Genomic DNA, 24,253 nt, shown 5'->3' with positions numbered 1-24,253 from the left:
GAAAAGTGATTTTTGATCGCTGATCCGATCTGGTTTTGAATTGTTTGATTTAATTTTGAGTTGATTGGAGGTAATAAGGATTTGTGTTGATTTCCTGATTTGAGTTCATCTGGAAACAAAGATAGATGGGATTAATGTGTATATCAGGAACATTTTGGAAAAGAAATATGGATATATGACATTACTAAAATATAACCAAGCAATTGAGAGTTCTTGGGTTAATGGGATATAAATAAATGCATCTACAAGTTGATGGTTTATAAAAAAAAAAAAAAAAAAAAAAATTTAGTTCTGGATGATACTTAAACGATGAACAATGTTGGCAATATACAAAGAATGTGACTTGTTTTTTGGGGGGAAAACATGTGGTTTAAAAATGGTTGGCTAAGTTTTAAAGATGGAGATGTTTTGCAGAACTCTTATGATTATTTATATGAGTGGTGGACTATTCCATGGCGAAGCATTTTTCAGTTTATTGAAAGTTGGATTTTGTAAAATAATGGTTTAATATAACCACAGTAGAAAATAATATACAGATTTGGGACATTTTGTAAACTTTCGAATAATGAGAAGATTCATAAAATTCATAAAAGGTGGATACTGGGAAACCATCGATGTTGGGGGCAAAGTTATGGGTGAATTTGGTGAGTGGTTTTGGGCAAACGAAGATTAATTTAGATTTATCATAGTTAAGTTCGAGGAAGTTGATTTGAAGCCAGAATTTTATTTGGATGCCAGAAAGGAGAAAGGAGAAAGGAGATGCTGAAAGCCAGAAAGGAGATGCTGTTGTCTACTCTGAATGACAGGTGGTGGTATCCAGGGCGCTGAGGAGTTTGTTCACGTTGTAAAGTTTGTTTATTTAGTTTGTTTATTGTAGAGAAGAGTGCTTTTGGGATTCCGGAGCCAGAGTGGATAATTTGAGGGTAGTAGGTGGAGTAGAGGACATCTTTGCAGTGCTGTAGGTGGTCCTTGTAGGCTTGGGGGTGAACTAATTTGGGTTTAATAGGCACAAGCTGGTCTAAACAGGGTGAGGAGGATGATGTGATTGATGATGTCAAAGGAGGCGTTGAGGTGAGGAGGATGAAAATGTTGAGGTTGCCGGCATCAGAGGAGAGAAAAGGTCGCTGGTGATTTTGAGGAGAGCAGTTTCAGTACTGTGGCTGGAGCAGAATCCGGATTGGGATGTTTCATACAGGTTATTGGCAGAGTGGTGATGTTTGAGTTGAGTGGCCACAGCACGTTCCAAAACTTTTGACAGAAAGGGTAGGTTGGAGATGGGTCTGAAGTTATTTAGGGTGTCAGGGTTTAGTCCAGGGTTTTTCCAGAATGGGGGTGAAGTTTCACGAGTTTTTGGGGAAATCGGTATGTGAAGCTGGATTAAGTTGGAACTGCTTGATGAGCCATGGAGATGGATTGGGTTTTGTTGTTGGTTGTCTGGGAGTTCGGTTGTTGCATTGCCAAAGGTTTCTGTGTGGTGGACACACTCGTTGGCTGTTGTCTTGTGTGATGTGGAGGGAGATGTATGTGGCTGCGTGTGGCTGCCTGGAATCGGGAAGGCGGCTACAGTGGTTGATATTGGTTGTGGATTGTCCGGGGTGCTTCGATTTGCATAGGGGGTGAAGATTGGGATATTACATTATTTTAAGTAAGTATTGGCATGAGTAATTACATAAGTAATTATGAGTTATTATGAGTATTAGTTATGAGTAAGTGATTATTACCTTCGCAAAAGCGGAAGGTTATGTTTGATCGCTGTGTATTTATTTGTATGTCTGTGTGTGTGTGTGTATGTGTATGTTATTCGCATAACTCAAAAAGTATTCAACCGATTCGCATGAAATTTGGTGGGATGATAGGTTATTATCCGGGAACCATTTGATTAGATTTTGGAATCGATCGGGTCAAAGGTCAAGGTCAAGGTCATGAAAAGGTCATGGATGTGATTACAATATCAAACTTTTGGCGGGATAGAATGGTTTAATTTGAAACAAATCTTCCCGCATGACAACGTAGGTGTGGCTTTGCTACACAGATCTTGTAGTCTTTTATTTTGGCAACAAAAGTAGCTGCGGCGAAGGTATGCGCTCTACCGAGTGCCCGTTCTAGTTTTAGTAAAGTTACATGTTTCGCTGTGTTGTGGATCTGGGGACAAGCTAGTTTGATGGGTACCCTGGGGTCTTCGGCGTGTCTATGTGTTTGGCTGTCCGTTACACCGGACTCTTGAATGGGTTTTCATGAGACGAATTTCAGACATAACAGTGAGAATCTATTTTGAGCGAATCACAGTGGGTGAGGAAAACATTGTGTGTGACCAGACACCAGAACTGACCAGAATTGAAATTGGAAGTAGACCAGGTTATTTCTATTATTTGTTTATTCGTGAAAATAAATAAACAATAGGGGGAGGTTAATGGAGGTTAATGGTGGTTTGTTTGTGTTAATGGAGGTTAATGGTGGTTTGTTTGTGTTAATTCTAGTTGAAACTCTAGCTGAAGTAATTTTCGTTTATTTTTATTATTTTATTGATTTTTTTATGATTTTGATTGATTTTTTGATTTGATTTGAGAGTTGAGATGATTGATTTTTATTAATTTTATAATTTTATTTTTATTGATGTTGGAAACAGGTAATGGGATGCTGAGAGAAGGATTGAATTTAATTTGAATTGGACTGGATTAAATGGGATTGAATTTAAAAATTGAATATTGGATAAAATTGGATCCACTTGAAAAAAAGTGGATTAGGAAATTGGAGAAAAGGTGTTCTATGAAACTATGAATTGAATGAATTGAATCTATGAATTAGAGACCTGTAGACCAGGCGTTCCCAGGAGACTTGTGGACCAGGTGTTCCACCAGAGGAAAAAGACCAGGTGCTCGTAAAACACTTCACCCGCAAGAACGCCTTGGAACCAAGGTGGAAGGGACCAGTCCAGGTGTTGCTGACTACACCAACGGCAGTCTTTTGCGAGGGCAAGACTTCGTGGATCCACGCCACGCACTGTAAGTTGGCCATACAAGCACCAGACACTAAAAGTAGTGGGCTCAAACTCTTGGGATCGCCATAGATTAAAGAAGTTGTAAAATTTAATTTCCATTGGGAGTTGTTTATTCTGATTTAACACTGAAATATATTAATGTTGATTAATGCATAAATGAAGGGGGCAAGTACAAAGATGCATAGAAGGAGTGTCTTTGAGGGGTTGGGAGTTGGGAGCCTATGGGAAAAGGTGTTTGGTTTCTTCTTCCCAGGAGCGGGCACAGTCATGGATAGTTTCCGGATAGATAAATTGGCTTTGGCCCTAGAAAAGGTGGCAAACGACACCGCTACGGCTCATGACATACTATTGGACACGGTAATTCACATGCGTACAATGGTGATGCAGAAGTGAGACTAAGGGAAACTAGCCACGCCCTGACGATCGATCGGATCGCGAGCGAAAATTCTTATACATTTAGCTGGCTCACTGACTGGTTCCAGGGATGGACGGGCACCATAGTGAAGTGGTTATTGACCGCACTGGCTGTGATAATCGGGGTAGTAATTTGGGGGGCACTAATGAAATCTCTAGTCCTCCTCTGTATGAGAAAGTATTTTACAGGATGGAAAGTGAAGAAGCCGCCGACAACGACTATGGCTCTGACCACAGAGGCCGTCGACCTGAACGGGTCCTTCAACAAGGCAGTTGCGACCGGCGCTCCAGAAAATTGCATTGAATTTTGTAATGACTGTGATACTTGTGCGGATCCCATGTGGGAACTGGCTGCTGCCTGTAACGGTGTATGTGATGACTGTGATACTTGTGCTATAAACCCCTTGCGTGTACTGGCTAACGCTGCTTATGTATTACAAGCTGACAGCTGCACGCCCCCTTCCGACCCAACTATGGATCTGATTGCGACGCTGGGTCTGGCGGTCGAGGGACCCGACGTGGATATCCTAGACCCGCAAGCCGACCAGGCGCCCAAGGGAGACTTTGACATAAAGGAAGTTCCTCTCTTTGCTTCATATGTATTAAGTTCAAATGCTTCAAGTGAATCGGATTTTTACGCTCTGTACCCTGACCAGGAAATTGAGACACAAGATACTGACAATATTATGTATTCCCCAGAACAGCAGCACGTGAGGGACCTCATGGGCATGATCGTTGATTAACTTCGAAGATCTGCAAGGACTGAGTCTGCAAAGGGTGGGGGGAGCAAGTTCCGCAGGGGAGGTGATGGGCCCTCTGGCGGAGCAGAACCTCATCTGGACCAGACACCTTCGTTGTGGATCCGAAACGTTAATGGACTTTCATGTTCTGAGCCCTCAGGCTCCAAGCACGCACCACACGACACGTTCGCCAAATGCACGGGCGAGGCGCTTTGGGCGCACGATATGCCCTTGGGAGATACCCGCATTACACAATTATTTTTTCAATACCCGCATTACACAATTATTTTTCAATAAAGCCCGATGTGGCACGTTGTCTCTTAAGATACTTTGTCTCGACGAGACAAGAGGAAGGAATGTCAAGTTGTAGATTTGTTATTGCCTAAAGTTCAGTTATAGACGTTGGTTGCTAATGTGTTATGATTTAAATGTTGTTTAAAAATGCTATTTTCATAAAGTTAATAAAGGGTTTTTGCTTCGTTTTAGTTTTGGATGAGGAAAGGCTCGCTTCGGTCGTGTTGGGCAAATGGTTTTTCGTATACGTGTGCCCTTTTCACCTAGATGGTCTTATCTGGCTGGCCAAGCATGGTCTTATCTGGCCAAGCATGCACTCTTCTCTCTGTGAGTTACATCTTTCGTCACCTAGGAGCTTTGAAACTATATCTGGTCCGAATGATAAGGAAGGGCTGACTCCCCCGAATGACAGAGCGGATAACGGTGGGGGCTAGGGATAACGGTGGAAGGGACTCTCGCCAGTCGCTTTGTCCTCTCGGAGATTTTCTGATAATCGTATTCATATATAAGTGAATGAGAATCAATGTGTTTCCAGGAAGGCTTGACGTGGCATGAAGCTGGTTCTTGCTGTAGATGTCTTGTCTCCTCCGGATCTGTATAAGTTGGTTTTAATAAAAAGCTGCGTCATTTCAGGCTATTTGTGGACTTCTTTTCCAAACGAAGAGCTGCTTCTTCACATATATATATATATATATATATATATACATATATATATATATATATATATATATATATATATATATATATATATATACAGACTTGGCATTTAATATGGAATATTTTTTTTTCTTGACTTGGGTTTACTTTCTGACCTCAGTATATCAATCTGGTGAGTTTCTTTTACGCTTCGGTGATTTCTTTGTTAAAAGAACCATGTCACTGTCTTTCGCAGCAATAAGTCAATAACAGGATAATATCACAGGTTAGGGTTAGGGTTAGGGTTAGGGTTAGGGTTAGGGTTAGGTTACGGTTATGGAGCACTTCATGGAGCGGAGCACTTCATGCACTTCATGCACTTCGGAGCACTTCATGCGGAGCACTTCATGGAGCACTTCATGAACAAAACTTCATGGAGCGGTGAAACCGCTCGCACAAACCATTGGCTTGGGGGTGGTAGGCCGTGGTGCGGTGCAGCATGACCCCCAACGAACGGGCGACCGCGCCCCAAAGCTCAGACGTGAACTGTGGGCCGCGGTCGGACGAGATGTTAAGGTTTAGGTTAAGCTAAAATGGCTTAATCGGCCTAAAATGGCTTAATCGGGCTAAAATGGCTAAATCGGGCTAAAATGGCTTAATCGGGCTAAAATGGCTTAATCGGGATAAAATGGCTTAATCGGGTTAAAATGGCTTGGTAAGCCTAACCCTAACTAAAATGGCGTGACAAAATGTAAGGACAGGTACATTTGACGATGGCTTAATGGGCCTAAATGGCTTAATGGCTTAATCGGCCTAAAATGGCTTAATCGGGCTAAAATGGCTAAATCGGGCTAAAATGGCTTAATCGGGCTAAAATGGCTTAATCGGGCTAAAATGGATTGGTAAGCCTAACCCTAACTAAAATGGCGTGACAAAATGTAAGGACAGGTACATTTGACGATTGGCTTCACAATCGTGTATCTAAGGGTTGTTGCGTTCTGTATTAGTGGAAAACAACTGCTGCACGTCTACAAAAGTTATTGCCGCTTCCTCTGGAGATGGTCCATCAACTCGACAATGCTGTTTGTCATGGAGTGGCGGCTTTACGAAATTCTGGCATGAAACAGCGTGCTATTGCTCGGCAGTATGGCATCACTCAAGGTCAGGTGTCAAAGATCCTGAAACAAAATGCTCAGAGGGGTGTCCCTACTCCAATACTGAGGCCAGGACGTCCCCGCAGAACCACAAGGAGAGATGATCGCCAGCTGCACCGGTTAGTCCGCAATGGCCGTACCAAGTCAGCTAATCGGCTTCGGGCTGAGTGGCAGCAACTGACAAATGTGCCTGTATCCAGAAGGCTAGTCAACCAACGACTGGTTCAAGCAGGCTATCGTGCCAGGCGTCCCCTGAGAAAGCCACGCCTGACCAGACAACACCGCCAGCGTCGATTGCAGTGGGCCAGAGAGCACCGTCAATGGCAGCCAGGACACTGGAATCACATGACCTTCAGTGACGAGTCTAGATTTCTGGTCTATCGTCAAGATGACCGCAACCGAGTGTGCAGACAAGTGCATGAAGCCTACAATGAAGATTCTATTGTGCCAACAGTCCAAGCTGGAGGTGGTGGGGTGACCGTTTGCGCTGCTTTTCATGCAGGGGGCAAAACTGACCTGGTTGTTCTGAATGGAAACCTGAACCAGTTCAAGTACAGGGCCATTCTGGAAGAAACATTGCTTCCATTTGCTCGTGCAGCCTTTCGAGGAAACTTTGTCTTCCAAGATGACAATGCACGGCCTCATCGTGCTCGCATGATCCAACATTTTATTGCTGACCGTGGTGTCGAGCATATGGAGTGGCCTGCCATGTCCCCGGATATGAATCCAATAGAGAACTTGTGGGCAGAATTAACGCGTCAAATCGACAACTTGGACCAGCAGCCGACCTCTGTGCGTGAATTGCAGCAGGCTATTTTCACTGCATGGCAAGCGATTCCTGTCCAAACCTTGGCAAATCTCGTGAACAGCATGCCTCGACGTGTACGTGCTCTCCTGAATGCTCGTGGGGGTTACACGAAGTACTGAACTGTAATTTTACTGTCCGTAATCCCAGTCATAATTTAACTTTTATTTTTGTTGAAAACAAATTTGGCTAATGTGCAAAATAAAGAGATACTTCTGGGAAACGTACAGAAGTTTAACACAGTACTGTCTGTGAATTGAGTTCGATATCAGTTTACATCACTTTCAAGGATCAATTTATTTGTTTCGAAATGTCAAATGTGGTTTTTGTTTCTTTTAAAGGTCACATTAACAAAATCTAGAATAATTTCAACATAATTCTAATGAACTTTTGGTTCTAAGTCATCTTGAAAAGTAAGTTCACCCCCACAAAAAAAATATTCCATATTAAATGCCAAGTCTGTATATATATATATATTTTTCGCATCCTCTGTCTACTCAGGTATTATACAATTAATCTCTGGGGGTCTTCAGGGGTTTGGTTCAATATAAATTACGAATGATGGACAGCTGGGTCTGCTTTCAGGCAACTAGTGCACCCACTCCGAACAGGAGTGACAGGAAGGGTTATGTTATTATCCTCTGTGTGGTATATAGATTACAGTAGATCTAGGCCTGGGCTTCACAAACATCTCAGGTGTATTCAGTTACCAAGTTTCCACCCTCCCGCTCTCTCTTTGGTAATAAACCTTTTGTTCATAAAAACCTGTATGTGGTTATTGGAGGCACGCGACTTTGTCATTAAGCACGACTGAGTTGACTTAAAAAACCCGGCAACGGGAAGATTGGGAAACGTGCATTTAACGTACATACGGTACCGATTGGGAAACGCGCATTAAATGTGCATATGGTGCCATTCAAAATTACATAACACTATTTTATTTAGGGAGGTGCGTGTGGGCTTGATTAAACGTTACTAATAATTTAACACTCAACCCAAACAAAGCCAATGGAAATCTGCCGCAACAAAGGCAGAAGCCGGACAGTATATAATCAGTAAAGGCCTATGCAGGCCTAATGTGTTAGGTCCACCAGGAAACTTGATGGCGGCCATATCATTTTGTCTTGGTACTGTGGTGGGTGGAGTCAAGCGACAGATGTGGGTGTGGTCCAGCAGCTGTCCAACCAATGGTTGCACATTTCAAACATCGACCCACAACAAGAACCCCACCACCACCAACAACAGCAGCAACAGCAGCAACAGCAGCAGCAACGCTAAGCTCTCGTATGTTGCAGGTAAAAATCAAACCATATATTGGATAAATATAAGATGTATCAATCATGACTGGAGAAGAGAAAAGTAAAGATTAAAATGAAGAACCCTTTGGAAAATAAAAACTCACACCCGATGACACCTGACGAGAAGCTGCATTCACAGAGGCTTTATTACCTCCACCACCAAAGGTGTATGGAGGTTATGTTTTCACCCCGTCTGTCTGTTTGTCTGTCTGTCTGTCCATTTGCTAACAAAATATCTCAAAAAGTTGTGGACGGATTCGGACGAAATTTGGCAGAGATGTAGCGTATGTGACAAGGACGAAATTATTAGATTTTGGTGAAGATCCAGATTCGGATCCGGCTACTATTACTTTTAAAGTGATTCTTCACCATTGGGAGATAGGTCCAAAAACGATACATAGCAGGATATCTCAAAAAGTTGTGGACGAATTTGGACAAAACTTGGTGGACTGTTTGGGTGTCTGACAAGGACGATTCGATTCGATTTTGGTCAAGATCTGAATGTGGATTCGGATATGAGAATTATTTAATTTTTTAAGTGATTCTTCACCATTGGGAGATAAGGCCAAAAACGATACATAGCAGGATATCTCAAAAAGTTATGGACGGATGATTTTGATTAAATGTGATTCTGTATTGTGATTTTCTGGTCTACTCTGGGATACAAACGTAAACTGTTCACCTGGCGGAGGTATGCTCTCTACTGAGTGCCGTTCTAGTTTACAAAGATACGATCCTATTACGCTAACTGGGAACGCAGATGGACGATCGCACGGATCTAAAAATTGCTTCTGGAATAAAAAGGTGTGAAGGATAAAGGTGGCTCCCTCCCCTAGTGCTGTTATACGAGTGAAGATGAAGGGCGACTACAAACTTATACTTTCGTGATACCTTTTATATGCAAATTAGTGTTTCACCTGTGCTGCATAATAACATCAGGTTGGAATTTTCACGTCATATGTTCTTTAAAACAAATGCAGAGTGAATGACCACACATGCACACAAGCATATTCATTTCATGGTGTTGTGCCACCTTGTTGTTGCTGTTAGAATAGAGTACCTGTTTTTTCACCTTGTGTTTTTGTTTCCTTCCATGGGATCTGCACGACCCTCGACTCCCTGCAGCACTACCGACCCTGCCTTTGCCTTCCCCGGATCCCTGGGATTCACCTTCGCTCGGGTTGTGTTGACAGTGGGTTGAAGCACAAACGCATACCTGGGGAAGATAGGAGCATAGACAGTGTGTATGGAGAACTGTGCAAACCGGACAGGAACTGGTGAACTCATGGTATAAGCCAGAAGTTACTCGCCTCAAATAGTTACCTGCATAGGCTTGTATAATGTTACCTAATCAATTGATAAAACCACTGACACAACATTCTGTAAATCCTCAATTTATCTGTTTATGAAATGAATGACTCAATTTATTTGTGATCTGTCCATGCAAATAATTCTTCCTTATGATTGTTTTAGTATGTACTAGCAGAGTACCGACCCCGGAGTTCGGTTCGAGTTTGCACACCAATTGCTGAAAAAAGTAGAGTCTGTGTTTTGCAAGAAGACTTTAGATGATTGCGTGGTGTGTGCTTAAAAGGTTCTAGATGGCCTAAAGGTCTAAATGATACATTACAATAGTTGTTCCCATATAAGGGTTCAAAAGGGTCTGATATCTGAAGCATGTGAAAAGGGTCGAAAAAGGTCCAAGTGGTCTAAAGTTCCAAATGGTTCAGGTTCCAAGCTGTCTCATCTGTCTGAGGGTACAAGGGGTCTAAATGGTGTTAGGGTCTAAGAGGTCAAAAGGGACTTAAGGGGTGTAAAGGTCTCAAGGTTCTATGGGTCTAAATGGTATAAAAACTCAAAAGGGTGAAGGGATCTAAAGGTGTCTAAAGTTTTGAAAGGGTCTGTCTTAAAGGTAAAAGGGGTCTTGATAGTCTGAAGGGTCTTCAGGAACTTTCTTTGTTCAGTTATTTTGGGTCCTAAAGGTCTTCGGGGTCTTACAGGTCTTAAAGGTTTTCAGGGTCTTGAGAGGTTTTAGGGGTCTTTGGAGATCTTAGGGGGCTAAAGGGTCTTGGGGGTCTCAATAAAGGGTCTTCAAAGGCCTAAGGGGCCTCAGCATTCTAAAGGGTCGAAAGGTACATTCCAGTAGTATGTAATTAAGAGACGTAGGCATAGTCAGGATACAACTGATTTTCAAACAGTACATAATTAATAGACATGTAGTCACATGGCTTCATGGACAAACTGACCGTGTATTTTTTCATATACAGTACATATAGATAGATACATAATATATCACTTATGTACTGGAATGATACATAATATATCACTTATGAACTAAGCTCTGGGAAACACGCATTTGCTGCAAGGGTCCTGGCCAACATGTGTTGCCTGCGACACACACACACACACACACACACACACACACACACACACACACACACACACACACACACACACACACACACACACACACACACACACACCCTTTCAAGGTACCCATTACAGAGTTAATACCAGAACGACATCAGTAGAACGCATACCTCTGCCAGGCTGAACAGTTCACATTTTGTATCCCACTGATAGGCCAGATCTGGATCCGGACATGAACCAAATCGAATCGGTTTGTTCTCGTCATCTAACCAACTCATCCACGTAGTTTTGTCATAATCCATCCACAACTTTTTGAAATATCGTGCTATGGATCGTTTTTGGCCCTATTTCTCAATGGTGAAGAATCACTGAAAAAATCCACTGATCCAGATCCGGATTCGAATCTTCACCAAAATCGAATCATTTCGTCCTTGTCACATACCCAACCTCTCCAACAAATTTCGTCCTAATCTGTCTACAACTCTTTGAGATATTCTGTTCACAAACAGATAAACAGACAGGGGTGAAAACATAACCTTCGTTCACCTTTGGTGGTGGAGGTAGTGATCTCAACATTAGCCAGGAAGAAAGATATCAAAATTAAATATGCATTTCGATTCAGTTGAAGTTTGTGAAAAACACAGAACTGCTTGCTGCATAAAATGGTGTCAGATGACACAACGCTAACTGTAGACTCGGCCTACAGATCGGCTTCAGAAGCCTTTAATTGGCACGTTGCCAGCCCACCCCTGGGGAAAGGAATCAATCCATCCACGGATGTGTTTTTGGCTGTCATTAGCGTGGAGCAGATTCCCCCCCATCAGATCTGGCAGGTCATCACGTGAGGGAGTATTTACGAGCATCTACTGTATATGTGTGTATGTACGCATCCACGCGTGCGCACGCACACACACACACACACACACACACACACACACACACACACACACACACACACACACACACACACACACACACACACACACACTGAACTTTTTACCTCCACCGCCCACCTAAGTCAGACGGAGGTTATGTTTTCACATCTGCCTGACTGTCTTTGTTACTTGCGAAAATCGAAGATTTTCAAAAAGTATGTTGGTTGGTCTTGTGCATGATTCTGTCTGTCTTGTTTGTCTATCTATGTCTGTCTGTATGTCTGCCTATCTATCTGTCTGTCTGTCTGTCTGTCTGTCTGTCTGTCAATCGCCTACAGGTCACAATTTCAAACCAATCTTCACGAAAAATTCACCAAATGGTATAGTTCGTCATAAGGAAGAAGCCTATTTATTTTTTGAGGTCAAAAGGTCAACATAGACCAAAGGTCAGCAGCTTTGTCAAATTTCTAAAATCCTCAATTTTCATCTGATCGACTTGAAATTGGAAGAGGATTTACATATCAGGTCACTGAATTAAACGATCAATTATTTTTAAGGTCAAGATAGGCCAAAAGGTCAATATAGGCCAAAGGTCAACAATACAACAGGCATTTTAACGCCATTTTCCCTGCTAGAGCGGGGGTTAGCCTTGCGGTCCCCATGACAATGTTCTCCATTTTGCCCTATTTTCTGCATCTCTCCTTGTTAACCCCCTTGCCCGCATTTCTTCTTCCACCATCTTTAGCCAAGTCTTTCTCGGTCTTCCCCGTCCTCTACTTCCTTCTACATTCATTTCCATCACTCTTCTCAACCAGTCACTTTCATCCTTCCTCAATAACATCCATTTCATCCAAAGGTCAACAATATAGGTGTAATTTCTAAAATCCTCAAGGTTCATGCAATTAAGTTGAAATTTGAAGAGGATTTTCGCAAGTTGTCTTTGAATTCAACCACCAATTATTTTAAGGTCAAATTTGTTTTGGAAATTTCGCAAGTATCGTGCTCTGTACGTCTTCTTTTTTTTTTTTTTTTTTTTTTGAACAGGATATTTCAACATTTTGTGGACGGATTCAGATGGAACTTGGTGCACAGGTTTGGTGTGTCACAAGGACGAAATGATCAGATTTTGGTGAAGAATCAGATCTGGATACGAGACTCTTTTTCAAGTAATTTTTCACCATTGAGAGATAGGACCAAAAACGATATATATCACGATATCTCAAAAATTTATGCACGGATTCAGCTGAAATTTGGAGGATGAGCTGGTTAGGTGAGAAGAACAAACAGATTCTATTTTGGTTTAGGTCCGGATGCAGATCCGGACGATTCCCGGACCCGTGACCACATCACCCCCGTCCTTTACAAGCTTCACTGGCTCCCCATCTCCCAGAGAATCCAGTACAAAATCCTCCTCTTGACCTACAAAGCCCTCCATAACCTGGCCCCATCCTACCTGGCTGACCTCCTCTCCAGACACACTCCCACCCGCAACCTCCGCTCTGCTGGTACCAACCTCCTGACCCCCCCCCATCCGGACCAAATTTAGATCCTGGGGGGACAGGGCCTTCTCCATCGCTGCTCCCACCCTCTGGAACTCGCTACCTCACACCATCAGAGACTCCTCCTCACTCACCACATTCAAAACATCACTCAAGACCCACCTGTTCAACACTGCATTCAACATTTAACCCACAGCATCTAACCCCTGACTATCTCCTCTCCTTCTCCCTCCTTTGTGCTTTGAATATTTCCCTATTGATTCTTCTTTTTTTGCAATTGTCTTTATGTTTTGCTATGCGTTATGTTTTGCACTCTGTCAAAGCGTCTTTGGGCTTCCTGAAAAGCGCTATATAAAATAAATGCATTATTATTATTATTATTAAACTGTTCAGCCTGGCGGAGGTAGTTTTCCCCCTCAATGCATAATATGTTGATCCCCCTTTCAAGTTCAATCTAAAATTGCCTGCTATACCATCAGCTGGAGAGGCCTCTGGTATGATCATTCAGGATTCTGAACATATAAGCAGGACCAAGGAGGATATATTGAGAAGGCAGAGGGAGGATATTGTCCCACCTTTCATGACAGGTGCATCTTGCCCCACACCCCTCACTAACAGTTGCAGTTGGTCACTGAATTTGCTTGTACTGGATTTGTTAAGGTTATATTTCTCATGTTCTATATTTACTTGTGAGTGAATGCCTTGTTCCTGTTGCTATCTGTGTTTCCCAGCAAAAACATTTATCATACTAAAATACACAATTTGGTGTCTGTCTGTTTGACTGTGATACATTTGGGCGTTACTTACCCAATCTCAACCAAACTTGACAAGAAGACTAAGGGTCACATGATGGAGGTTGTAGCAACTTAATTTCCCACTCTCCCCAAAGGGGTTGTCTGCCTTGGGTGAAATCCATGTGGAGGTGTATATCCATGTTAAGATAGCTTATCGTGACGTTTTTCCAAGGCTGCTTCGAACAACAAGAGTAACAAGAAAGAGCAATCAGAGATGGCAGACCCTCGTCAGGTCCTGTGTGATTTTGTTATTTGGGTCATCGGGGTATTTTGTGTCATCTGAGTCTTTTGTGCCTTTGGGGTATTTTGGGCATTTAAGGGTCTTTGGGCATCCTCTGGGACCCTGGGTCTCCTGGATCCTCTGGGCATTTTGGGTCCTCTGGGTTTTTGGGTCTTTTGGATATTTAAGGGTCTTTGCACATCCTCTGGGTCCTCTGGATCCTCTGGGTCTTTGGGGGGTATTTAAGGGGCATTTTGGGTCCTCTGGGTTTTTTGGGTCATTGGGGTCTTTCGAGTCCTCTGGATCTTCGGGGTCTTCAAGGGTTTGAAGGTTCTAAAGGGTATTGAAGGGTGTTAGAGTTTGAAAGGTCTTTGCGTCTTAGGGGTCTGAAATGGTCTTAGTGTTATAAAGGCTCTGGGGGATATTAGGGGTCTCAAATGGTCTTAGTCAAATGGTCTAAAGTCTCCAAAGTGTTTTAGGTCTCTTAGGGAGTCAGAGGGGTCCTAAGCGTTGTAAGGGTCTTAGGGACATTTGTAGGTGCTTCATGGTCTTGATATATCTCAGGGTTGTAGAGGTTCGAAATGGTCTTATGGGTTGTAATTGCTCTTGGGGCTCTTAAGGGTCTAATGTAATTAATACACCTACTCAAATTTTGTGCAGACAAACAGGCAAACAAACAAGAAGACGTCATGCGGAGCACGATACTTGCAAAATACGCCACCCCCCCCCCCCTCCCCAAGAAAAAAAAATTCCATTGACACAGCAAATTGTCCATTTCATCAAGATTAAAATTGACAATCTTGATCAAAGCTCGGGTCAACAGGAAGAAAATTGACGATTTTTCAGATGAAAATGATGATTTTGGAAGGTTGACCTTGAGTTGACCTTTGACATTTTGACCTCAAAAATAGTTGGTTTCCCTATTTAGTGACTCAATGTGCAAATGCTGTTCAATTTTCAAGTCAATCGGTTGAGAATTGAGGCTTTTTAGATGAAAATTGATGAGTTTTAAAATTTGACCTTAAGTTGACCTTTGACCTTTTGACCTCAAAAATAGTTCATTTCCCAATTTAGTGACTTGATATACAAATGCTATTCCATTTTCAAGCCAATCGGATTTAAAATGGCGATTTCAGAAATTTGACCTCCAGATGACCTTTGACCTCAAAATCAATAGGCTTCTCAATTGGGACGACTTATAAAACTTGGTGAAGTTTCGTGACGATCAGTTTGGAATTGTGACCTGTAGGCCGGTGACAAACAGAAACAAACAGACAGACAGAACCACAAACGGAACCGACAAATATACTTGAAAAATCTTCGATTTTGCAAGTAACAAATGGACCCAAATGCAATATCTCTCCTCTGGCGAAGGTAATAACACCACTTAAGATAATAGCATAATATTAATGTTATTCCAAAACAAAATGAATACAAAAATACCCCCCTCCCTACAGGTATTTTTCTCTTTGGACAAATGCCTGTTAATCTATCTATAATTCCAGTAATCTCTGTGTGTCTGTGTGTCTGTGTGTCTGTGTGTCTGTGTGTCTGTGTGTCTGTGTGTCTGTGTGTCTGTGTGTCTGTGTGTTTGTCTGTGACCGCTGTTTCTCGACAACCACGGGTCCGATATACTTGAAACTTGCCAGGTATATTGCTGGGGACCCGAGGATGTGCCTTTTCAAGGTTTGAAATTAATCGGACAAGTACCTACCGAGCTATGTCCAAAAAACGCTTCAACCAATCAGAGAGCAGCGAGCTATCACGTGTGCCGAACCGTTAATGCAATGCAAGCGTTAATGCGTTAATGCAAGGCTTTTCTTTTTTTCCCTCTTCTCTTTCTACTTTTCCTTGCGATTAAATTGCAAACAGCCAAAATACGTTGGCGCTAATTGAATAATTGGCCATTAACACTAAAATAATCGTAACTGCGATATGCCAACTTCCGGACAGTGCAGCCTTCCCTGTTGTTGTTGTTTGCAGCAGCTGTTTGCAGCAAGGCAAGGCTTTTCTTTTTTTCCCTCTTCTCTTTCTACTTTGCCTTGCGATTAAATTGCAAACAGCCAAAATACGTTGGCGCTAATTGAATAATTGGGCATTATGTTTTACAACTAATAAAAACGAATTTGCGATTCATTCGCTTTCCTGCGCGTTTGTGTACGCGATGGCGATTTCTTTACCAAACTCCGGAAGCCGTTCGCTTTGGACCGAACCATTGCATGTAAATAGAGGGGGGGGATTGTCACCACTCGCAAGCCGTTCGCTTTGGACCAAACCATTTCATGTAAATAGGGGGGGGGGATATAATTTTAGATATATATATAGTACGGGCATGCCCTAGTCTATCTATAATGCCAGTAATCTCTGTGTGTCTGTCTGTGACCGGTTTCTCGACAACCACGGGTCCGATATACTTGAAACTTGCCAGGTATATTGCTGGGGACCCGAGGATGTGCCTTTTCAAGGTTTCATATTAATCGGACAAGTAGTTAGCGAGCTATGTCCAAAAAACGATTCAACCAATCAGAGAGCAGCGAGCTATAATGACCAAACCATTTCATGGACCAAACCATTTCATGTAAATAGAGGGGGGGGGGGGGGGGGTTGTCACCGTACTCGCAAGCCGTTCGCTTTGGCTTTGCGAATGGACAAAACCATTTCATGTAAATAGAGGGGGGGGCTATAATTTTAGATATATATATAGTACGGGCATGCCCTAGTGTTTATAAAGAGCTTATCGTGGCATTTTGTGGGACACCCCAAAATATTATAAACCACAAGCACGTATGATTACCTTTTGAAACAGTCGCTAATGCTGTTCAACACTAATCTGAAAGGGACAAAACCTGAGGTGTGTTCAGTTACGAAGTGGCTAGATAGCGCTTTCCAAGCCAGCCGTTCCTTATCAGCAGTTTCAAATTGAGTGCTTGCTTGAATGCTTAGGCCACTTGGTGAATGCTCTATCTATAATGAACACACCCGACGTCGATGAAGCCCGAGCATAGATCTACTGTATTCTATATACCAAGAGAGGCTAATAACATGACACTTCCTGCTGCTCCCGTACTGAGTGGGTGTACTAGTATTTGAAATCTTGCTTCGGTTGGACTTTTAAGGTAGGCATTTAGCCACGATTAACAAGCTCGTTTAATAAATGCTAACATGGTGTCTGTTCGACTCATCATTGACGCAAGGCCTTACAATCCTCATAATCCTAAATAAGTAGTTACACTAACCTGGTAGGTATGGCTGTGCGTTCCAACAGCCCTCATCTCACTTACTTTGCTTTCCATCCGTTACCCGCATCTCCTACTTTCCATTGCCCTACATTTCATCTTTTCCCAATCAGGATTTTAAAAACATTTAAACTAATGCATATTAATGAAAGGTCTAGCCTGGTGTTGGCTTAGCGGTTAGGGTGCCGGCTTCGGATCCTAGGATCCTGGGATCAAATCCCGGTCGATCGTTGAATTAACACCAGGGTGGTTGACTCAGCCTGTCATCCTTCCGAGGTCGGCAAATTGAATACCCGCTCACTGGTAATTCCCTGTGTGTCGCAAAAGGCGACTAACAGGGTTGGCGGCAGGAAGGGCATCCGGCCATAAAACATTGCTTCAAAAAGGGGACCACGGTGCCCGAAGAAGACCAACCCCTGCTCTGTGGGGAAAAATGGCCTCTAAAGGTGTTTTTAAAAATATTAATGAAAGGTCTAACAACTATAGGGACATTGTGGATATAAGTAAATAAAATCCAGAGAGATCTGTAGAAACACAAAAATGCAACAAAACGTTTGTGATTTTGAAGTTTACGATGGTTCACCAAGTCCGGCGCAAGCCAGTCGTGTCATGTTCACTCACAAGTGGCTGAATCATCAGCAGAAGGAAATTGCCACAGCCTAAGCCATTTAGAAGAGCACAGGAGGAAATAAAAGGTTTGAAACTTTACAGAGCATGGTGTCTTCAAAGGAAAACAAATTCCATTACCTTTCCCGAATGCTTTATCACTGACCGGACACAAATCCATCCCGTTAAGAATTTCTTCTGCACCCAATACCATGACGGTTTGTTCGTGTTTATAAATTCGGAATATCAAGCAGGTGACTGCATCATGTGGCTAGCAAAACATTTGTGAAACTCATAAACCGAGTTTCGAATCTGCTTAATGCAATTCAAGGTTAAAAAAATATATAAAAAATTGACCCTTTAGCTTTGAGAAATGTGTTTCAATCAGAATTCCGATAATGGGAAGAGTGGGATGCAGCACAGTTTGGGATAAAAGTGTTTACTTCTGAAGAATTGTTCAACTTGGGGGATCATCACAAATTCTTGGCACTGAATCAAACGATCTCTATTTTTTGCTGCACTAACCACCTGTACACTTGCACGCAGCTAACCGTAATGCATCGGCACACATTCGGGAAGAGTCCACGGTGAATGGAGTGCGGATTCCGTAGCCCCGAATTGTTAGTATCTCAGGATGTTTTGGCGTGGAGGTGTGATGTGTGTGCCGTGGTTGTTTGGATAGGGAACGAGTGTGCGTCCGCAGAAACACAGCACCTGCTGCGCCGTGAACAGCAGAGCTTTCAAAACGCTCCACGGTGAAGAAGAGCTCCGCGGGAAGCACATGCGAAATCAATAGCTCAAGGTTGCAGATTAGTGAAGCCACGGGAATGAAAGAAATGGCCTTTTGAACAAATGGTTAAACGGTCTGCTTGGAAAACATATCCTGCACTTTTATTTCCTTCCAATGTCTGTATTGAATGCATCGTTTTCCAAAAGGGGTTTTGGAGGACTGTGAAAGCTAAAATACCATTATATTCATTGGGAAAGCTTAGGAAACCCAAATGGAATATAAAAGGAGATTGCATGTCCACGTGTGCATGGGAAAGAAAAGTGCACAAGTGACAATTACCACTTGACTATGTCATAAAGCTCTGGAAATGAATTTCTGAACAGGTAAAAAGCACTTTTCACCCATGGGGCCCTGCAAAACTGACTATCTCTCCTTGGTGGGAGTGAGGGGGAGTGGGGGTGGAACAAGAAGGGTGGCAAGGTGGGCGAGGTGTGTTCCGTCAAGGTGAACTCAAGATTATTATTTTTAAAATTGCCACATTTAAGCTAATTACAGCAAAACTTGTATCATATGGCCCCTCGACCAAGCAGAAACGTTTCCAATTTCCTGTGCATCGAGTGTTCTCAAGAAGGCGGTTTGCGCAGAAAATTGGTCTATTTGGCACTCCCATCTGAGCACTTATCTCATTCTGGGATGCCAGCCTCCGATCCCCATATTATATATACTCTGGTGATTTGCACACACTCTTCCATGAACATTATATAACGGCAAAAAAATTAAAAGAAAACAATCCCTCTAATCGGTTGTAAACAGCCACCATTTTACACCCACGCACCAGTGGTGCTGTCCGAGTAGATAGATGGGGTCCTCGTAGGAAGACAAAGTACACACAAGTAATTCTCGGGACGTACATGTGAAATTTTGCATTGAGGTTAATTTTATTCCTTGTTGCGTCTAAAGCTTATGGAGGAGCTTATACGTACATGGAGTGAAGGCCAATGGCATTACAAGACAAATGTCGAAATATCAGCACAGTAAGTAAATGGGATTTGATCCTGGTGGGATTCCAGCCTTGTGAGCAAAGTTCTCACATGGGAATGCCAAACATGACCATCAGAAATGCGTAGGACTTTACGTGGCCATTCCTCGAAAAGGCCGGATTTCTTGTGCGTTTGATCTGAAGACATCAAGGAGAAAGATCGAGCACTGCGGATACCCTTCGCCTTCCTCGTTAAACTTTTTGACTTGAGCCAAATTCTCAGAAGATTTCATTCACAATGCTCCATTATACCCACGTCAAAAATCATATTTTCGTGTTTGGTAATGCGCAAAACGTGCTGTTTCAACATGCAGATGGAGGAATGAATGAATGAATGAATGTTCGTTTTAAGGCCATTTTCCCCGCTAGAGTGGGGGTTAGCCTTGCGGGCCCCATGACAATCATGGTTCCCTGTTTGAGACAATGTTTTTATGGCCGGATGCCCTTCCTGACGCCAACCCTTAGTCGCATCTTACGATGTGCAGGGATACAGTGTAACTATTCTAAACCGGGGTACACACCGTGATCATTCATCCCAGCAAGCTGGTACTCAATTTGCCGACCTCGGAAGGATGACAGGCCGAGTCAACCCCCCTGGCGTTAATTCAGCGATCGACCGGGATTAGAACCCAGGGCCCTTGGATCCCAAGCCGGCACCCTAACCGCTAAGCCAAGCCAACACCAGGGTTGGCATGCAGATGGAAGAGATGCTTTTAAAAAGGAAGTGAGACAAGCACACCTGTCTCTCGGACAGCAATCCATTGAAGTTGTAATCGCACGTTAATTCTTCGCCCGCCGACAAGTCTTTCAGAGCGAACAAGCCGAGGTGGACGACACCATTTACGGACCTAAAAGGCAAGGAAACAAAAGGGACGACGAGCAGTGATCCGCAAAAACTACCAACAAAATCAAATGACCATTCTTAGCTTGGTTAACCCAAACAACAAACCATGTGACTCATAAAACCCTCAATATGGCATCGCATGCATCTGTTATGTATTCTCTCTAAATACAACAACCTTAAGATAAAGGTGGAGGGAGGGGGTGGGGGGGATAGAGGATGGGATGGAATGGGACAGGAGAACAAAGGTAGTTCTCATATTCTAAGACCAACTCTGAGTATGTTAAGAAGAAATTCATTCTCTTCATTATTTTCAGTGTATGACAATCTCCACCTCGTCAAAATTGAAGTATACAAGCGTTTAGCAGGGACTCGGAACTTTATTGACGAAACATAAAAAATGCCTGGGTCCTTCTGGTTAATTTCTCACATGATACATGGACATCAATAAACAAAGAAACAAAAGAAAAACAACCAACAAACAAACATACTGAAGACAGTGGCCAGAGCACTTCATTCAGCCAAAACACTACGAAATGCCGTTTCCTTGCCTCTGCACAAAAAACCCATATTGGGAGTAAAAGCACATCCAGAATGACCAAAGAATGTAGCTCACCAGCGCTGCATCTCGCAGTTTGGCTTGCAGCTATGCCTTACAAAGTGGGTCTCGTTTCCAAGGCGACTGTTGTCAAGCACCAGGCTCCCATCCAGCTGCCAACAGCTCCTGTCGGCTCCTTCCTTGGCCAGGCGTGCCCTGTGATGGGCGGTGAAGCACAAAGCTATGAGAATGCAACCCGCACCGTGCGCTTAACCCATTACCGCACAAGCACCCCGGTGTGTTGCACCGTGGCCTAGAGGACATAACTTACCGAAAGCTCGCCTCCGTGAGCACCTCGCCCAAGCACTCGTACAGGAAGGAGCTGGCAAGCGCCCCCTGTGCGATGCGCAGACCCCAACCACCATCGGTGTCCACTGGGATTGGCTTGAGACACCTCCGGGCATCGCGGTGTTGAAATCTCCGATTGCCGCATAGCTCCCCACAAGGGCAGCTTTTACGAGAACACTCCACGCGCGCGAGCCTGCCACACGGTCGTGAAAAGGTAGTGTGAGTACAGGCCTGCAAATAATTATACACTCGGCTACAGCAACTATCAATGAGCTATCCGTGCGTCTTGAAGAGGCATTTATTGACGCAAACATAAATTCAAGAGGAATGTCAATCAAAGTTTATTGGGGTGTGTGCAACGAAGTGAAATTGCCTCATAAATTGTGTGGTGCACTCTTCTTCCATGTATTGAGACTACAGTGAGGATGAAGCGAGGAAGAGAAACCTTAATTGACACGACGGAAGACATGTGCCAACTAACATCAACATGAATGGTTGATTTTCCTTGTCACAGTAAATCCCAAGCCCCTAATGAATGAAATTTTCCCATATTCTTAAGAACCGTCCTGATTTTACACAGGGTTGAAGATCCTTTAATTTGTTCACCTTGCCATCAACAACTACTGAGCCACCTTTCCACCTCCTCTACCCACAATCCCATCCCTGGTCATGCATATCTGCCTTCCAATTCTCCCAAAATAAATTCGAGGGCAATGCATTGAATTTATTACATCCTCATTCAAGAATAAAATGTCCCACAAAATTTGCTTTCTTTTTAAATGTCTGCCCCTACGTTGACATCCCAAATAAATTCCAAATTCCTGTCTCCCACTCTGCAATGTTTCTCAGTTACGATCATGGCGGAACATGACATTATGTTTTTTTGGAAATGTAGTCACATAAATCCTTAAGCTAATAAATATGCATTGCCCCTCCGCCCTGCCGCCCCCTCCCTCTCCCCAGCATCACAAGTGCCCATGACTTTCAGAAAGATGAAAAAATATACCTCAACATTATATTTTCTCTGTCTAAAGAAATGAAAGAAAAACAAAAATAAAACTAGATGGTATTCATAGGATACTTACCCTGTGCAGTCAACTTGGTGTGAGCCAACTCTTCTGTTTTTGAACGTTTTTTTAAAATTATTATTATTTTTTTTGTATACAAGATCGAGGCTCGTGAAAGAGCGAAAAATATGGCTACTTCTTTGATCCAATATGGCTACCAGACCACATGAGCGATGACATCATAAATTTATATTCTCTAATATAATTGTTGCATAGATCTTGCTCAATAAATTTCAAACTGATCAGACTAAGCGTTTTCCCTGTCGAATTATGACGTCATAATTACGGCACCAATGACGTCATCGTTAACAACACCTACTCCCCATGGGGAGTTCTTTACAATGAGCTATGTTTCAGCTTTTTCCATGAAGCGGTTTGGGAGATATAGAGGTGCAACATTTTTCATTTTTTCCAAGATGGCACCTGTACCACGTGACCTTTGGCGTTATAATAATCATTAAAATATTCTACAGGAAGAGGCCCTCCTACGGTGAAAATTCTGTCAATCGGACCAACAGTTGCCGAGAAAATGAATTTTAAAAATGCAGACACGCCACACGTATGTACACAGCCGAATGCCTAACCCTGACTTTTGCTTCGTGAGCGCAGCGTAATAAACAACTAAAGAAGAAAGCATGTACATGGCAGGAGAGACAAGTTCAGCAGTATTATTACATTAATGGGGAGGAAGGAGGGATATTTTGGTTTATCAAACCCAGAAGACCAAAATGAAATTGTTTTGGGGTAAGGTGAGCTTTATTGTACCTCGGGTCAGATGCCAGCGAGTTTGTAAAACACACGCACGGCCACATAATTTACAGCAACAGTGTCACTCGAAGGAGAGCTTTGAGCCTGAGCTTCTTGCCACACATCCCTATATATCCGAAGGGAATACGACTTGCCAAGAAAGGCTGCTGGCCAACTATCCAGTGGCTTGCAATCAGGAAATTAAAGTCAAACACTGGGCCTTGCAGTGGGACCATTTTAACACCAACACAGACCCACTGCATGTATTGCACCCAAAGTATGTCGAAAGTATGTTCTACATCATTATTTTGTTCAGTAATACAATGACTCGGATAACGAACACGGACTGTCTGATATTTGTGGCCGAACAAAAAAGGCCTCCTTTAATGCCTAAATTTTAAAGAGGAACCCATGGATGTTTCAATATTGTATAGAATGATACAATAATGCTTTTCCAAATAGCTTCATCATTACATAAAGTAGTCACCATTATTACCCTGCGCTCACGAAGTGAAAATCAGGGTTAGGCGTTCGGTTGTGTATGTACGTGTGGTGTGTCTGCATTTTTAAAATTCATTTTCTCGGCAACCGTTGGTCCAATTGACACGAAATTTTATCATAGGAGTGCCTCCTCCTGTATCATTTTTTTATTCATAATTACGACGTCATAGGTCATGTGGTACAGGCGCCATCTTGGAAAACTCGAAAAACATTGCACCTCTACATCTCCGAAACCGCTCAATGGAAAAAACTGAAACGTCGTTCATTGTAAAGAACTTCCCATGGGGAATACATTTTCATGATGATGCCATCAGTACCTTAAGTATGACATCATAATTCGAAGAGTACAATGCTTGATTCGATTAGTATGAAATTTTTCTCTCTGCAATTCTTGGTGCGATCGACACAAAATTGTCACCATAGGAGCGCCTCCTCCTGTATAATATTTTAATGATAATTATGATGTCATACATCATGTGCTACAGGCGCCATCTTGGAAAAAC

At 42.8% G+C, this 24,253-nt stretch overlaps 1 protein-coding gene across 1 annotated transcript in view; it reads right to left on the bottom strand.

Annotated features, from left to right (window-relative positions):
- LOC137421979 (histone-lysine N-methyltransferase ASH1L) overlaps positions 1-24,253 on the bottom strand; it is a 328,014-nt gene that overhangs the window by 99,535 nt on the left and 204,226 nt on the right. Inside the window, exons 9-12 of the mRNA XM_078773027.1 lie at positions 21,419-21,628; positions 21,166-21,303; positions 20,448-20,556; positions 9,400-9,555 (exon numbers count right to left, since the gene is read on the bottom strand). Coding sequence (XP_078629153.1) covers positions 9,400-9,555; positions 20,448-20,556; positions 21,166-21,303; positions 21,419-21,628 — 613 coding nt within the window. The remainder of the gene's footprint in view (positions 1-9,399; positions 9,556-20,447; positions 20,557-21,165; positions 21,304-21,418; positions 21,629-24,253) is intronic.

This window comes from Myxine glutinosa, chromosome 2 (assembly GCF_964187855.1).
Source record: "Myxine glutinosa chromosome 2, kmMyxGlut1.1, whole genome shotgun sequence".
Classification (NCBI taxonomy): Eukaryota; Metazoa; Chordata; class Myxini; order Myxiniformes; family Myxinidae; genus Myxine; species Myxine glutinosa.
Note: the sequence above shows the minus strand (reverse complement) of the source record. Positions and strands in the feature narration are given on the sequence as shown.